At 40.2% G+C, this 19069-nt stretch overlaps 2 protein-coding genes across 3 annotated transcripts in view; both read right to left on the reverse strand.

Annotated features, from left to right (window-relative positions):
• The window catches only part of LOC132104478 (RNA polymerase II subunit A C-terminal domain phosphatase-like), a 114078-nt gene extending 104855 nt beyond the window's left edge, over positions 1-9223 (reverse strand). For both annotated transcript variants that reach the window (XM_059509968.1, XM_059509967.1), the window contains exons 1-6: positions 8865-9223; positions 4086-4169; positions 3824-3902; positions 3267-3395; positions 1969-2119; positions 1291-1381 (exon numbers count right to left, since the gene is read on the reverse strand). In XM_059509968.1, the coding sequence (XP_059365951.1) occupies positions 1291-1381; positions 1969-2119; positions 3267-3395; positions 3824-3902; positions 4086-4169; positions 8865-9139 (809 nt within the window). In that variant the 5' untranslated portion in view covers positions 9140-9223. The remainder of the gene's footprint in view (positions 1-1290; positions 1382-1968; positions 2120-3266; positions 3396-3823; positions 3903-4085; positions 4170-8864) is intronic.
• Positions 1-19069, reverse strand: part of LOC132104492 (septin-7-like) — a 393004-nt gene that overhangs the window by 295925 nt on the left and 78010 nt on the right. The window lies entirely within an intron of this gene.

Raw genomic sequence — 19069 nt, forward strand, 5'->3', positions numbered from 1 at the left:
AAAAATTAATTAAACTCTAAAGAATAAGTACAAAACTAAGGAAACAAAACAGATAAATCAATCAGAGTAGATAAAAATCTCTCTGAATATGAGCAAGTCCTGTTCAGGGTCAGCAGGATTTTTTTATGTTTTTAAAAGAAGTATCTTATATACTCCAAGGCTGCGTTTATTTGATAAAAATACGTAAAAAAACAACAACACCTGTTAAATGGTTAAATATTAGTCAAATTAAAAATAGCTGTTCTGTTGTGATATGTTTAAATGTAATTTATTCCTGTGATCTGCAGCTGTTTTTTCAGCATCATTACTTCAGTCTTTAGTGTCACATGATCCTTCAGAAATCAGTATAATATGTGACCCAGGACCAAAAAAACAGTCTTAAGTGTACATTTTTCAAAATTGAGATTTATACATCACCTGAAACCTGAATACATAAGCTTTCCATTGATGTATGGTTTATTAGGATCTGACAACTATTTGAAAATCTGGAATCTGAGGGTGCAAAAAAAATCTTAATATTGAGAAAATCGCCTTTAGAGTTTTAAGATATAATAAAATATTATGTTTTGATATATTTACGCTAGGAAATTTACAAAATAACTTCATGGAACATGATCTTTACTTAATATCCTAATGATTTTTGGCATAGAAGATAGCTATTGCTACAAATATACTCCAGCTCCAGGGTCACATATTATGATTTGCTGCTCAATTTGTATCAGTTATTATTTGAGCTCAATTATTAATAATGGTTCTTGAGAATTTTGAGGATTCCTAGATGAACAGAAATATTTTGTAACATCACATACATCTTTATTGTCTCTTTTGTTTAAAGCACCCTTGCTGAACGGAAGTATTAATTTATTTTAAAAAGACTTTTCTTTTAAATGGTAGTGTAAAGAAGTTGAATGTGTTCCTTCAAATGCTCTTTGATCTTTCAAGCAGTTTGGTGCCACTGCATCAGCCCAAGAACATTTTCAATAAAAAGCGTCTCCATTAAAAAAAAAAGATTCCCCCACGGCTCAGGGAGGTGAACAAAGCCCTCCTGTAGTGAATCGATGTGTTTTGATCAAATGCGTCTTAGATTTTTTTGATCAAAGACAATTTTTATAATAATTCAGACTGGATTGGTCTGAAAGAAGAAAGTCTTACACACCTAGGATGACTTCAAGGAGAGTAATTTATTGGCTAACTTAAATTTTTGGTTGAACTAACCCTTTAAAACAACTGTAGACTGAGAGCTACACTCCTCCAGAAGTAGAAGACAGAAATAAGTGAAACGTGCCTCACCTGAGGTTGCCCGTCTTAGAGAAGGGGTCAATGCATTCATCTCTAGACATGATGCGATGAGAGAACAGCTTCTTTTCAGGGTCTAAAAAACCTGTTAAAAAGAAGGAAAGATTGGCATGAGTGAGAGAAAGAGAGTCTAAATTAGAGCTGCAAGCAGAGCGGTGAATGCTGTAGATTCAGACAGAACTGAGACCATCACAGCTGTAATAAAAGAAAAACAGGTCAAATAAAGCAAACTAATGCATTTGTGCATTCATAATGCATTCAAGACTTCAAAGCAGAAAAGTTGAGCTTCTTCCTATCTTGTCTCTTATCTACTGCTGACGGTGTCCAAATGTGACTCCAATGCTGAAGATATCCTTCAAAGTCCTACCTGAACTCAAAAAATATATATATATATATTATAGACGTGTATAATAAAGCCCACAAGTGGGATAACACAAATCTGATTTAATGTTTATTAGTCGTTTAGCAGATGATAAACAGGTCTGATTTTGCAGCTGACACATGTTTGAGCATTTAATGTTTAATATGTTGCAGACACAGCAAACAATGTACTCATCCACAGACTCCGAACACTCAGAAGATGAACAAATGCTGCCACCTGGTGTCTCTGTGAAAGCCCCACACAAACACCAGGAGCTAGTTAGATGGGTCTCATCAGTATTAATCATGCACCTGCAATGGTGTGAGCGTATAAACGGCTGCCGAAGGTGAAGACGTGCAGCTCGTAGAGTTTGGCGATCTTCTCTAGAAAGTCTTTGCAGTGAGGCCTCAGTCGTGTATGAAGCATAGGCTCCCCCCGTCCCAGCTGGAAATGAAAGATTCCCTGCAGAAACATTCAAAGACAGTTAGGGGGAAAAAAATCATTTGTCATCTAAAGATTTGGATGGCGATATATCATATACAGCAAATACATATTCTATACTGCAGCGTTTCAGTCCTGTCCAGCTCTAGCAGAGGCTTTTAGGATCATTAACTTATATCATAATAAATAAAAACTTTACAAACAGCACACTGGCAAAATGCGTGATCGCAGACATAATGCAGTCTTTGAGGAAAGCCTTTGAGTCTTTGATAGCTCAGTTAATGGTCTAGTAACTGTTTGGTATAAAGGTATAAAGATCTGAGCATTAACGCCTACGAGAAGAATGAATCGAAAATGGATGATAGCGGGGAGAAAGAGCGTATGATGTAGTCATTTAAACCGAAATCAATCAGTGCTGGGCTCCTGTTACACACACATTCACTGAGGGTTCACAGAAAAACACAAATGAGATCACGAAGAAGTCAAAGAAAACAGCTGCCTGTTATGATCTTACTGTGATTAGTGCTAAACGCTAACAAAATGAAGGTATTGGAGAGAAATCTTGCCTTAAACGCCTGAAAGACGTCATGTTTTTGTGTATTGAGTAGAAACAGTACAAAATCCATGAAAAATCTAATAAATACAGACCATTATTATTCATGAGCATTTTAATTGCACTACTGTTTAGGGTCAGTTTTAGACTTTTTTTTTTAAAGAAGCTTATACTTTCCGAAAGTGATAGTAAAGAGATTTATAATGTTGTACTTAAAACTTAAAACTAGTTCAAATATATTCAGTTCTTTAGAACTTCTAAAAAAAATCCGGGAAAAAAAAGAGAGAGAATACTTTTATTCTTTAAGGATACATTAAATTGATCAAGTTACAGTTAAGATGTTTATAATGTTACAAAATATTTAATCAAATAAATGCTATCAAATCGGCATATAAAACTGATTTCTGACGGATCATGTGACACTGAAGACTGGTGACTAATGATGATATTTATCACAGGAATAAATCACATTTTAAGATACATTTAAACATAAAACAGTTATTTTAAATATAAATAATATTCACAATATTATAGTATTTTTGATCAAACAGATGCAAAATCTTCCCGACCCTGAACGTCTGAATGCCAGTGTATTGTGACCGTTTTAAGGGTTACCTTGTTGGACATGCGCTGGGAGTGCTGTTCAGTGGTGTGGATCAGTGTTTGGTCCAGATCCACCATCAGCACTAACTTCCTGTTCCTGTGAAGCCTTTGCTGGTCCTCTCGGCCGAGCTGCTCCGCTTGCTGTTCACAGAGACAAAAAACACCAGACACAAACCATTTCATACACAACCTCTGACATTATCAAGTATGCCACTTTGCAAAAAAACAAAAACACACCTCCAGAGTCCTAAAGCATTCATTACGTGATGAAGCCTTTTAGAAAACAGTTAGAATGGCCCATAAAGCAAAAACTATCCCTGTACGGGTTTTAGTTTTTTTCTTATATTCATAAGATATGATATAGTTAAATGAATAACATCACGCAAGCAAGAGTATCATTAGTTTAAAAGCCACAGCAAGCTATTTTTGAATTTGGAAGCAAACTCAAAATGATATTAGCTCCGGCCTGGTTTAGTCAGACATGACATCACACCAGTTCGTTCTTTGATTTCGCCTGAAACATACAGAGGCCTGTCCATCCTCACGAGCGGCCGTCTGCAGGCTCTCACCTCAGAGCTGACCATCAGCTCAGGAACACTGTGCACCATAGAAACGGTCGCCTGCTGCTTTCCATTCCTGCTCTGTAGTCTGAAAACACAAGAGCATCTTCAGCATCACACAGGCAGAAATATCTCCAAGAGCCGAGAGGAGTGAAAAACAGGCTCTTCTCGAGCCGCTCCCGACAGACATCGTTTCACTTTCTCAAGGTAAGAGGAGAGAAAGGATTCTGAACGGACACGGACCGCACACAGGTAAGATGGAGATACTCACTGTGTTAAGTCCTGGCCACACTCGGCACACAAGCCCTTCATTACAACAGGATGACTGCATTCTTCCACTTTTGCTATTACACTCCTGTTAAAATAAACATAGCATTCACCAAATGCACTTCATCCGTGTACATCAGTGTTGTTATAGTCTCTATAAGCAGCATTATGGTGATGTTTCATGTACGCAAGCTCTCCAAAATCCAGTGCAAGTGGGCAAACAAACTCATTTTTAGTTGACAAACAGAATATTAGAGCAATTAGTAATGCATGCAGCACCCTCTACTGATAAAGATTGCAAAAAAGCTTGCATTAAGACACTGTCATTAAAATAACCGAGTAGAGCAGTTTTCTTTCCTCTGCTGACATATTGACATATAACTCTTTGTTTTATAACTCATATGACTTATTTTTTTAAACACCCAATAGGCATAATTTACACCACATCCATAATTTATTAATTGCTAGACGTAAAGAGTATTGTCGTGACATCTCTCTCAACTGCGATGTTGAATTTTTGATTAATAATATTGGTTTAAGCTAACTATTTTATACATGCATGCAGATGTTTTAATAACCCTCCTCTCACATTTCCAGAAGGAATTAGAGAGTTCTTCTTCAAATCCTTAAAACTTGTGCAAAACAATAAGCCCTTCATTAAGCCGTGTGATCTTTTGGAGGTGTATTAACGTGTATTATAAAGGTGTATTAATTTGATTGAATGAAATTGATTGATTGATTGATTGACCCCCTTGTGTAGGATTCTTCTGAGATCTTTAAATGAAAGAAAAGAAAAGAAATTAATAAGTAAAATAATTTATATTAACTACCAAAAGTTTGGGAGAAGAATGATTTTTTAGATTTTTTACAGGAGTTTCTTATGCTCAAGGCTTTTATTTAATCAAAAATACAGGAAAAAATAAATAATCAGTATAATATGATGATTTATTATCAGTGCTGGAAACTAGGGCTGCACATACAAAATTTCTAATCGTGATTACAATTATGGATGCCACAATTATGTAATCGTTCAAAGCAGCAAAATCATTTAAAGATGGTTTGTGTTATTTTGGATGCTTAAGATGCGTTTTTTTTCTCTCTCTCTCTCTACATGTTATCTTATTTCATTTTAGTTTTAGTATAACATTATAATACCATTCATATTTTAACTCATTTATAATTTAAAGAAGAAACCAATCCGATGTGTATTTGACATCTGAGGATTAATACTATAGAAAAGCACTAAAAGTTTTTCAGTTCGAGTATTTTCAGCTTATTTTCATCTAAAAATACGACATGCAGTTGCATCAAACAATGGTATAAACATCATTCAGTATAAATTGTGATAATCGTAATTAATAATCGCAATTACAATTTCAAGGCAATAATCTACAGTTATGATCTTTGTCATAATCGTGCAGCTCTAGTGGAAACTGTTGTGCTGCTTAATATTTTTGGGGAACCTGTGATACTTTTTTCAGGATTCGTTGATGAATAAAAAGTTAAATAACAGCCTTTATTTAAAATAGAAATAATTTCTAATGATATTCACTTCAGTTCAAACTTTGGCGTCAGTTAAAAAGTCGTTTATTCGGCAAGGATGTGTTAAATGGATAAGAAGTGATAGCAAAGATTTATATTTGTAGAAAATATGTATATTATTTTGAATAATTGCTGTTATTTTGAACTTTTTGTATTCATCAAAGAATCCTGAAAAAAGTATTGCAGTTTACAAAAAAATATTTGGCAGCACAACTGTGTCCAACACTGATTATAAATCATCATATCAAAATGACTTCAGAAAGATGATGTGACACTTTATACTGAAGTAATGACTGATGAAAATTCATCTTTGCATCAAAATTCTATTCAATTCTATTTTAAAATATATTCAAATAGAAACCATTATTTTATATTGTAATAACATTTTACAAGATTAAAAAAAAATTACAAAAAAATTACAAGTCTTACCGATCCCAGACTTTTGATCAAATGTCCAACAATTCTTAATTCAAGATGCATTTACTTCAGAAGCAAAATCTATGATTAAAGTTTGATTAAAACAAGAACAAATATCTGCCAATGTCAACGTAATCCAATTTAAACTTAATTCAAAGGGAAAAAAACCAACCCCATTGACAGATATTTGTCATTGTTTTATGCAAACAAATAATAATAATAATAATTATTATTATTATTAATATATACACATATGTACAGTCGTGGCCAAAAGTTTTGAGAATTACATAAATATTAGTTTTCAAAAAGTTTGCTGCTAAACTGCTTTTAGATCTTTGTTTCAGTTGTTTCTGTGATGTACTGAAATATAATTACAAGCACTTCATACGTTTCAAAGGCTTTATCGACAATTACATGACATTTATGCAAAGAGTCAGTATTTGCAGTGTTGGCCCTTCTTTTTCAGGACCTCTGCAATTGGACTGGGCATGCTCTCAATCAACTTCTGGGCCAAATCCTGACTGATAGCAACCCATTCTTTCATAATCACTTCTTGGAGTTTGTCAGAATTAGTGGGTTTTTGTTTGTCCACCTGCCTCTTGAGGATTGACCACAAGTTCTCAATGGGATTAAGATCTGGGGAGTTTCCAGGCCATGGACCCAAAATTTCAACATTCTGGTGCCCGAGCCACTTAGTTATCACTTTCTGCAGAAGATCAATCTGTCCCTGATGTTTTTTTTGGAGAGAAGTGGCTTCTTTGCTGCCCTTCTTGACACCAGGCCATCTTCCAAAAGTCTTGTCCTCACTGTGCGTGCAGATGCGCTCACACCTGTCCGCTGCCATTCCTGAGCAAGCTCTGCACTGGTGGCACTCCGATCCCGCAGCTGAATCCTCTTTAGGAGACGATCCTGGCGCTTGCTGGACTTTCTTGGACGCCCTGAAGCCTTCTTTACAAGAGTTTAACCTCTTTCTTTGAAGTTTTTGATGATCCTATAAATTGTTGATTTAGGTGCAATCTTAGTAGCCACAATATCCTTGCCTGTGAAGCCATTTTTATGCAACGCAATGATGGCTGCACACGTTTCTTTGCAGGTCACCATGGTTAACAATGGAAGAACAATGATTTCAAGCATCACCCTCCTTTTAACATGTCAAGTCTGCCATTCTCACCCAATCAGCCTGACATAATGATCTCCAGCCTTGTGCTCGTCAACATTCTCACCTGAGTTAACAAGACGATTACTGAAATGATCTCAGCAGGTCCTTTAATGACAGCAATGAAATGCAGTGGAAAGGTTTTTTTGGGATTAAGTTAATTTTCATGGCAAAGAAGGACTATGCAATTCATCTGATCACTCTTCATAACATTCTGGAGTATATGAAAATTGCTATTATAAAAACTTAAGCATCAACTTTTCCAATTTCCAATATTTATGTAATTCTCAAAACTTTTGGCCACGACTGTATATATATATATAGTACAGACCAAAAGTTTGGACACACCTTCTCATTCGAAGAGTTTTCTTTATTTTCATGACTATGAAAATTGTAGAGTCACACTGAAGGCATCAAGGGCTATTTGACCAAGAAGGAGAGTGATGGGGTGCTGCGCCAGATGACCTGGCCTCCACAGTCACCGGACCTGAACCCAATCGAGATGGTTTAGGGGTGAGCTGGACCGCAGACAGAAGGCAAAAGGGCCAACAAGTGCTAAGCATCTCTCGGGGAACTCCTTCAAGACTGTTGGAAGACGATTTCAGGTGACTACCTCTTGAAGCTCATCAAGAGAATGCCAAGAGTGTGCAAAGCAGTAATCAAAGCAAAAGGTGGCTACTTTGAAGAACCTACAATATGACATATTTTCAGTTGTTTCACACTTTTTTGTTATTTATATAATTCCATATATAATTCCACATGTGTTAATTCATAGTTTTGATGCCTTCAGTGTGAATCTACAATTTGCATAGTCATGAAAATAAAGAAAACTCTTTGAATAAGAAGGTGTGTCCAAACTTTTGGTCTGTACTGTATATATATATATATATATATATATATATATATATATATATATATATATATAGCGATTTGATCTTAAGTTCAATTTAGATCTCAAGTAAATGTATCTTTATCTGAGGATGTTTCATTTTTTGTACGGGAAATAATTTTTTTTTTGCAGTGTATTCAACATTTAATGACACGACGTGACGGATTTAAGATATTCTGCTACTATTTAAGACCTTTTTAGGCTTTAATTCAAGGACGGGGGAATTCAAACTTTTTAAGACCAGCAGAAACCTACAATAAACGTGGCCTAATATTCACAAAACTCTCATTTCAATATCAGAAGTCTTTAACCCCGCGGCATTTCTGCTCAAACCTGCTGGAGCACAAGTAAATATTAGGGTGTCACGTGGAAAGACGAGAACGATTTAATCAGAGTTCAACAACACGCCCTCCGCCTACTTGTCAGCCAATCCGAAGCAAGCTAACCACAAGACATGATTTGATTGACATGCAGAGAGCGTTTCTGATTGGATAAAAAGGGCGGGCCGCTCCCCCAGCTCTTGTTTTGCTTTTAACAGAGCTTATGACTAACAAAGCTCATCTCTCAAAACTCAAAATACATATTTAAGTGAACTCTGTCTGCTAGTATAAACACTTCCTGGGTGATGTTACAACAACCACGTGCAACGCCTTTGCATGTCATTAAACGTGTTTATCCCGGGAGCGTGGAAGTTTGCCTAGCACGAGCAAGCTCAGCTAAAGGACAGCTACCTTTAATTGTCAGCCGTTAAAGCGCGGTTAAGCGCGCGCGCGTCTTACCCGGGCGCGAGGACCTGTCCGGGCTTACAGCACAGCTCCCGCACTGCTCCCGCGCGGTCTGACTTCAGCTTCCTCTCCGCCGCTCGGGACTCGCTCTCGGCGGCGACCGGCGCACAAACTGCGATGACGGAGTCCACGTTCACCAGAATCCCGGGCTTCACCTTCCACTCGAGCAGCCGCATCGGACGCGCTCCCGCGGGGCAGCGGATCTCCGTTACCCGCGCCACGGGGCCCCGCTCTGCAGCTCCACCGCCGGAGTCCGCGGGCTCCGCCATCAGAGCTTCAAACTTCAGACCGAAAAAGAAACGAGCGGCGGAGCACACGATGCGTTTGATGACAGTTAATAAAGTAAGTATATATATATATATATATATATATATATATATATATATATATATATATATATATATATATATATATAAAAACAACAACAAAGCGGAGGCGCGCAGCGATGACAACGCGCTTTATAAAGCAGGACAGGCTGAGCGCAGGTTCACTCTTCCCGCCCGTAAACAGGAAATACAAGACTGCAGCACGAGCGAAATCTTTCCACTTCCGGGAGACTTTAATCACGCTCTTATAATAATAATACAAAAAAAGTACTTAAATAGTTATAATAATCATATTTTATATACATATTTTTAAAGTTGTAAAATATAAATAATACTAAACATGTACAGTTACATCAAACTGGTGGTTTAGAGGACATTTGACCTGAGCATTAGTGACACTGATCCTGGTTTGATAAGATTGAGTTTCAGATCTTGAATGTCAACGAGCAAAATGCATCTGTTATGTCTTTCATCTTTACATGTATGCATTTCCAAATGCTACAGTTTTTTCTGTATTAGCTTTATGCAATTTTTATCACAAGAAGAGAAAAACGTAACATTATATAGACATATGGCATGCAACAGTACATTAGAACAAAAATAAATAAATTAAATACAAGAAAACAATAAAATTAATTAAATTCATTTCATAAAAAATTAAATATATATATATATATATATATATATATATATAGATAGATAGATATTTGACCTCTTTCTTTGTTTCAGATGGGGGAGGCTTTTTTATTTATTTATTTATCTGCCTGTTTATTTCTTTGTTGGAAGAGCAGGGTTTTCACTGCCAAATAATAAAAAAAAACTAAGCACTAAAATATTTTCAGAAATTGTAAATCCTTAACCATAATTCCTATGCATTAAATCATGAACTGGAATATTGTGGGATTTTGTTGTGCACAGTGAAATCCAAAAGACTGCACGAACAAAACTGTAGCACAATGTTTTTTCTTTTCTATGTGCCATAACAATCCTGCATATTCTGGCTCTGTATTACAGTAGCACCGTGATGTTTAATAAAGCACTACAATGTATGTGGTGTGTGAATGAATATGGTGAATTACCACCAATCCTGGAAACATGTTTTTTTTTCATGTTCTGCCATCTGTTATGGCAGTCCCAGTACTTTTGTTAGAATTATTATAGTATTTTGGCTGAAACTGGCATTACCTGAAACAATTTCGGGAAGGCAGTGATTCATGTTTCAAGTCTCTTTTCAGGACAGAAACTCTGTTTGGGACATTGGCTCTTTGGAGTTTCTCAGTCGTGTGGAGTCTATGGTTTATCTTGAATTGGAGATTGCTGATGGGCTGTTGTTATTGTACTTACAAATCCCGAAATACTGAAAAAGATGGTTTCCTCACACATATAAAACATTTTCAACATTTATAATAATAAATGTTTCTTGAGCAGCAAGTCATCATATTATACTGATTTCTGAAGGATCATGTGACACTGAAGACTGGAGAAATGAAGCTGATAAGCTTTGATCGCAGCAATAAAATATACTTTAAAATATACATTTAAATAGAAAACGGATGTTTTACCATGTATTACTGTATTTGGTCGGTATTGTGTGAGGATAAATTAAATTTTACGTATCCAAAATCTTATGCAGCTTAAAAACGTAACCTATAAAAAGTTTAACAAAAAAAAAAAATGTAGAACCCTATAAAAATCCATTTAATTTTCAAATTTTTCTCAAACTGATGGTTTTGTTTACATTCTTATTTTAATGGTTTTAAATTCAATTAGAAACATGTCTGTCTAATCAATAGAACACATACAACATTTTAATAATTTATTCAAAATAAAAGGACCCTTTTTTCTTTCATTCTCAGAAGTTCTATGTTGTCCATTTTATTTTTTCAGGATTTATGATTTATTTCACATTTGTCATCAAAAATGGAGGTAATCAAATGAAGGCTTGAAACCGGCACAACTTGATGAATTAATTTGTTAAATGTAAATAAAAACAATTCCTTTTCTTTATTTATTTATTTTTTTTTCAGAAAACAAACTGCTGCACAGCAGAGCTTTGCTGTTAAAATTAAAACATGTAAGAAAATTTTTTATATTCCTTTAAAAAAAATTTTTTTTAACATTTTCTTTATCATTATTAGTTTGACATGTATACACTCCACAGTGCAATAGTGATATATTCTTCTGTCCAAATTTCTTCCAAGTTGAATGGAGCATTCATTTCTTCTGGATTGTAGTGAAGCTCTTTGAGCTTCTGTGTTTATATCAGGTGAAGTGATGGAATGCTGGTGAAATTCTAGAACATTTCACGTTATACTGGAAATTCCATTTTTATGTCTGAATTTCATTTGCATTTTCAGCATTACAGAAAGACACTCATCTCAACAGCAGATAAAACTAACATTTAAACATGAATCAAGCTTGCGGTTTTAGCCTGTTCTTTCGTTACATGGCAACTTTAGCACAGTTTAATTAAGCTTTTATCAATAATTGTATTCTGCCATTTAAAAGATTTGTTTCAGTCAAAATACTGAGTTACATTAGTTTACTCTTTAAGCCTCAGTTTGAAACTAAAATAATTAATGATGATCATTTCATGGTGGCCATAATAATAAAATAAAAAAAAATCAGTTTGAACAAAGTGAAAAATTATGCTAAAGACCTTTTACCTCATGGGGTTTAGCAATTTGAATAATAGCAGTTCATCTTCCAGTTCCAGATATAAATCTATTTACTGCTTATATTTAAAAACAGCCATTTTATTTTGTATTCCTGTGTATTTTAGTTATAATTTTATATGCAGATGGAACTGAGGATCTGAGAGTGTTATTCTTGTGACAGTGTTTGATAAAAGTGTGAGAGAAAACGGCTTCTCTCTAATTGTGCTGCACTCAGTGAACCATCTGTGACGGAAATAAACAATAATGACACTGAAAGCATTAGAGTATCACCATGTTTGTTCAGGATGTCAACATGCAATACGCATTCATATTATATTTTTTATTTTTTTTTACAAAATATTTGAAGAAATGCAGAAATCTTACTGCCAACAAAAAAACAGAATGATATTTGAGTTTCTAGGTTTTCTATCAAAACATTGAGATATAAAACAGAGGATCATCAGGTGAGAAAATACACTGAGTGAGAGCAGCAGCTCTTCAGAAGTGAGCGGTTACTCTCTCAGGGTGTACTCACACTAGCCAGTTTGAACCGTGCCCGAGTGCGTTTGACCACCAAAGCGCGGTTCGTTTGACTAGTGTGAGTGCTCCGTACCGTGCCCGGGCGCGGCTCGATTGGCCGGCCCTGGCCCGCTTGGAAGAGGTGGGCCAGAGCACGGTTCAGTTGGACTCGGGCGCGGTTCGCATGCAGTGTGAGCGCTAACCGTGCTGGAGCCAAGCGTGCCGCACAAGCCCTGAAAAGTGAAGCCAAAACGTCTCGATCGCCCCTGGTGAGTGGTCCTAGTATAGGTCATAAACCCCGCCTCCCCATGTTATTCAATGGGATGCGAGACCAACTAAACAATTAAATTACCCTTCAAATATCTTTTTTCCGAAGCTGTTTTTTGTCATTTACTGTAGTTTGTATCACACTAATGTAAATTCAAGTGTTCGTTTTTAAAATAAGTTGTTTTTTAGATAGTTATTTAATGCTCTAAAAACGGTGGTGTGACGTCGTGATTGACAGCTGTGATTGACAGCTCTCTGGAGGAGCCACTGAAGCGTCAACAGGCTTTTTTCATGATCTTCGGAGGACTGAGGAGATTGTATTTACCTTATTTTAATGAGATTGGAGTGGAACGGAGCAGACAGAGTTCACAGGAGCAGGACTCCACTTCCAAAACAGTGCAGATTACGGTATGTGCATTCTGCGAGGGAGAGTGAGGGCGGGGCACAGGGGCGGGGCCGTTGATTTCGCGGCTTTACTTCCTGCTTGCTACTGCGCATAGCTACTGCGCAGAACTGGTCCCTAGATCGCTATCTGCGCAGACGCAAGTCCAAGATGTCAGCGCCATATCGGGACACTGGCGGCTTCAGTTTTGACCAATGGAAGAGAGCGAAGGCGAGTCGTCCATCTTTTTTTACAGTCTATGGCTGGAGCACGGAACAGGACGCGTGGCGTCACGGTTTTGCGACGCTCCAAAAGTGCAGCTGCAAAGTCCTTGCTGCACTTCAGCTGGTACCTTGCAAACCTCCTCATACGAGCAGCACGATTACGTGAAAATTTTCGCGCCACTAAGGCGACACATCTGTTTAACAACAGGCTGTGAGAGGGCTGTGGACCAAACGACACAAAATTATCCACAAAGAAAACTGAGCGATTTACTCCATTGTGTTCAGAGAGCGCCGCTCTTTTTGTTTATCCCGAAACCGTCGCGCACCATAATGACGTAAGCGTGCTCCGGCACGAATGCTGAAACCCTATGTGAGTGCAGGCCAGAGGGGGAGTGGGGAGGGGGGACAATCATACTTGGGCCCGGTTCATGGCAACCGTGCCTAGTGTGAGTACACCCTCAATCTCCAGAAGATCATCTAAGATCTGAAACAGACAGAAAAGTAGAGACCACTCATGAACAGGAAGATTTCAGCTGTCGCAGCAGCTCAGCACTTCTCCATAGAGGATATATCAGATTAAAGTAGAATTAAACGGCAGTTCTGCTCCACTAATTTGACTGGTCTAGAGTGCTGTGTCACATGTCATGAGAGTTATCATGAATAGAGTTTCCTAGTTGGAAATGATTTTGACGCACATAGTTCTGTTTTTTGGGAGGCAGGGACATTGTTAACTACAACTAGAATTGCATTGTTCTAGAACTAGAACTGTTATTGTTAACTAAAACTAGAATGTTTTCCTTATTAGTAAATCAAATACATGTTCACTGAAATACAGTAAAAAAAAAAAAAAAATATATATATATATATATATATATATATATATGTATATGTGGCAGCTTGCTCTCATAAGCGCAATAAAATGCCAATTATGGCACAAAAATAGACTACGCCACCCCGGAAAAAGATGGGCCGGGGACCCGTTTGTACATAAAGTGCAAAGCACACAGATACGCAGTGACTGGGTCAGATAACAGACAACAAGGAGACGTTTCAAACCGTTTATTAAATACAAATAAGAAAAATACCAAAAGGCACAATACAAACACACATTAAAATAAATATGTCAACCCTAACACTTATCCATTTCAGAATTGGGGATTCAGTTCGCCCGCCCGGTAAACACTGCAACTACTGCTCTCACCACACAGCACCCAATCACCCTCTGTGAACACAGCAAGCGAGAAGCACACCACCACCATACCAGAGGACGTGGACGTTGTACTGGCACCCCAACTCTGGATAAAAGAGAAGGACAAATTGAGACAGAAGCAACCATACATACACACACTTTCCACGTAATAGTCGTTTGGTTGAACCCTTATCACATGTGGACAGATGGAATCAGTTGTTTACACAAAAAATAAAAACAACCACTCACTGGCAAACGCTCATTAATAGCTTTCCAACACTGCGTCGTCCGATGATTACAGTATTTTAAAAGATACAACCTTCTCAGTTCGGATTTAGAAATACATACAAGACATTCAAAACAGACAATAACAATTTTACAAAAGTAAATACTTTAAATGACAATGTTTTGCTAAAAGAGTAAAATAGAAATGACAACCCAGTTATTCGCCGCTGTACACCAGCCCAAAGATCAGCACTGAATCTGCTAGGTTTAGAAAAACATCACTACGGCCGAAAATGTGCTATTGTTCCGGCCGCCTCAAGACGGATGAGAGATAAGAGAAAGTGTTAGTCAGATGATCACAACAAATGCGCTATTCCAGTAATAGTCACTGAGAAATGGTCGAGGAGTTTCTGGCAAGGGGAAACACAATCCAATCGTTCGTCACTAAGCCCTGCTACTTACACCAAGCCTGCTGTAACACCACCCCTGTATTACTAAAAGAATATATATAACACACGATAATTGTAATTTACACATTTATGATCTCGTGAACTTAACATTGAAATGAGTATGACTTACTGGTAAATGGTGAATCATACCGCTCAATAGGGTGCAAATTACAGGCTTGCCATAATGGATACTTTATCAATGAGTTTACGGTCCTCCTCAGTCGCACTGTGAATTGAACGAGTCTTAAATTATCTTCTCTAACGCACGTTCAGAATTAAGCAGCTACCAACATTTCTTACCTCCCGAATGTAAACACTGCGTGCCAGGATGACGTCACTTTCAGAACGAGAATGACGCGCTCGCTTAAGCTTCATTCCCGTCCCCTTTTTATATCTGCCGCACATACCCGGTCCGCCCCTAATCATTATCATGATGGAGCGCATCACCACAACACACCCCCCATTGATCATCGTAGTCCCGACGATGGACATTCTACTGATCCCAAGGCCTAAACCAGGGCATCACCGAGTTGGGCCCTGCGATAGACACGGAATTTTGATTAGCCGCACCACCTATGGTTCGTGGTAAGTGATGTCTGTTGGAATGCTGACCTGCCCCGACCCGCCCAGTTCGCCTGGGGGCCCTTTCAGATCGAATGGGTGATTCAAAACCGACTAATCCCGGCCCTGCCTGTGAACTCGTACCATCCCTACTCCCTCTCACTAAGAACCTACTGGCCGACCCTACAAATCCCGAAGCCGGACTAGCCCTTGCCTCTGAAGGGGGTCTACTCCCCTCTGCACCTCCTTGCTGGGCCTGGGGGCCCTCTACCACCACATAGGCTAAGTCCCCTTCCTCAATCTCATCCTCCATCACCAGTGGTGGTGGCCGCTCAGCCTGACCCCCATAAGACTCCGTTAGTACCGTATGATCTTGAATACGGGGTTTTATGGATGCCCGATGCACTTGACGGACCTTCCCCAGGTCATTTACTGGTGCCACAGTGTACACCGGCCCGCCATTTTGCGGAGCCCAAACTACCTGGTATACCGTGGAGCTCCATAGGTCTTGGATCTTATGTCGTCCCACAAACCCATGTTCTCGCAGGTAGACCAATTGGCCCTCAGTCAGGGGCTCCTCCCTTACCCGTTGATCATGTTTGGCCTTTCGATATTGGGCTGCTGCCTGCAGTCGCTCCCGGGCACCTTCGAAAGCCACTTGGAGCCGAGCTTGATGCTCTTCCACCCAGTGATGGATTCTACCAGCCACTGGCTCCTGCACCCGACCAAGCAGGAAATCCACCGGCAGCCTAGGTTCTTGCCCAAACATCAAGTAATAAGGGGCTTCCCCTGTGGTTTGATGAGGGTTAGTGTTTTAGCAAAATAACACCTGAGACAAGCAAGAGGCCCAGTCCCTCTTCCTCCCGGTGGGCAATGTCCGCAGCAAATTGTGCAAGGTTCGGTTAAATCGCTCGCACTGGCCATTACCGGGTGGATGGTACGGAGTGGTGCGGGATTTGCCCACCTGGTAAAGGCTACACAACTGCTGAATGAGACGAGATTCGAAATTACGGCCCTGGTCGGAGTGAATCCGTCCAGGAACCCCAAACTTAAAGAACCACTCTTCTACCAAGACACGGGCTACCGTTTGCCTGTTGGTCCCGAGTAGGGATTGCCACAGTGAATTTACTAAAGACATCTGTCATTAGCAGAACATTTTCTTGCCCAGAATGAGAAGGCTCCAAAACTGTAAAGTCAATGGCCACTATCTCATTCGGGCGAGAGGCCAGTAGATGAGCCATATAACTTCGAGCAACTGGCGCAGCCCCCTTAGCCTGCTGGCACCGCTCACATTGTTGTACCCAATGGGCTACATTGGCTGACATTCCTGGCCAGTAGCACCGTTGTCGCACCAACTTCAGGGTGCGTTCAGTGCCTTGATGCCCATGGTACTGATGCAATTGGGTCAGCACCTCAGGCTGTAAAACCGCAGGCAGCACCAGCTGTAAAACCCCCTCACCCCCGTCGGGACGAAATACCCTTCAATATAGCAACCCCTTCCTTTCCTCTAGCCGGTCCCACTGCCGAAGCAAAACCAACCCAAGCTTAGGCAGTAATTGTCACTCCTGAGGCCCTGGACCTCGCCCTTGGCTCCAATATTTAAGAACCGCACCGATAATGGGATCTTCCTCCTGCAGCGCCATCAGTTCTGGCCCAGATCGACTTGGCATGGCCTGCATTGCTCGCACAGTAGTGGGTTCCATCAGATCCCCCACAGGCACCCGCCTCAGTAGTTTCCGTTCCAGACTGACCATTCTCCTCCCTGGATGGTCCCACAGACGGCAAGCGCGACAACGCATCCGCATTCTGGTTAGACGTGCCAGACCGATACTGAACCTCGAAATCAAAGGCCGCTAATTCCGCCGCCCACCGCTGTTCTGTGGCGCCCAATTTTGCTGTAGCCAAGTGACTCAGTGGATTATTATCTGTGCGCACGATGCATCGATGCCCCAGCAGGTACTCGCAAATTTTTTCGACCATGGCCCACTTTAAGGCCAGAAACTCAAGACGCATGGAACTGTATGTGGCAGTATTACGCTCCGCCGGCCGAAGACCTCGGCTAGCGTAAGCCACTGGCCTCACTTTACCATCAACCTCTTGAGAAAGCACTGCCCCTAGCCCTACATGGCTGGCATCGATTTCCAAGATAAATGGAAGCTTAAAGTCAGCATATGCAAGGACCGGCGTCGTAGTGAGTTTCTGCTTCAGGACCTGAAATGCTTGTTCGCACTGTTCGGACCACAGCGCCGCCAATTCTAGTCTCTTGGTGCCCGCTTTTCCCCCACCTGCCTTGGCCACCAACTGATGTAGTGGAGCTGCTATCTGGGCAAACCCTTCTACGAAACGCCTGTAGTAGCTAACGAAGCCCAGAAAAGTTCGCAACTCCGACACAGTCTTAGGACATGGCCACTGGGCTACGGTCTCGACCTTACCTGGGTCTGTAGCCACCCCCTGGGAAGATATTACCTGTCCCAGGTACTGCACTTTCTCCCTAAAAAATGCACATTTTTCCAACCTTACTTTGAGACCAGCGGCTCGTAGGCGACCCAGCACCATCCTCAATCTCTGTAGATGATGTTGCACCGATGAGGAATCTACAATAATGTCATCCAGATACAACAAGACGGACTGGTGTCGCTGGTCGCCAAAGAGCCGCTCCATCAAACGCTGGAATGTGCCGGGTGCATTGCACAACCCAAAGGGCATACGATTCCACTCGTATAGCCCAAAGGGGGTACAAAAAGCTGTTCTGTGATGATCAGACTCCGCAACTGGGACTTGATTATACACGCTGGCCAGATCTAATGTGGTGAACCAGCGAGCCCCCGTTAGGGAATCCAAGGTTTCCTCAATGCGAGGCAATGGGAACGAGTCTCTTCGGGTCTTGGCATTGAGCTGACGGTAGTCAACACACAAGCGGAGACTACCGTCCTTCTTCTTGACTAATACCAGTGGGGAAGCATGGGGCTGCAACTTTCCCGAATCACCTGGGCGTCTAGGAGCTGGCCGATGTGAGTCTTAACTACCTCATAGTCGGACGGGGGGATACGCCTATAGCGCTGACGAACTGGAGTCTCATCTATTAAGGGAATTTCGTGAGACAGGAGGTCAGTGCAACCTAGGTCTCCCTCACCAGTAGAAAACACGCTCTGGAATTCCCTAAGGAGAGCCCTTACCTGCTCCTGTTCCTCATCAGACAACCCTTGGAGTTCTACACTTTCGACGTGCCCTACCCCCGATGCAACAATCCCCTCGCAGACTGCCATTCGAGTATTTGTGACTGGACCCTCGGTCAGTCCGGAAGGTGAATCTACCAGAAACACCTCCCGCAGTTTCCCGAGGATCGTTGTAGGGTATAAGACATCGTCGAGCACACCAACGTTGACGATGGGCACATGGA

The sequence above is a fragment of the Carassius carassius genome, chromosome 25 (genome assembly GCF_963082965.1).
Source record: "Carassius carassius chromosome 25, fCarCar2.1, whole genome shotgun sequence".
In the NCBI taxonomy this organism is placed as follows: Eukaryota; Metazoa; Chordata; class Actinopteri; order Cypriniformes; family Cyprinidae; genus Carassius; species Carassius carassius.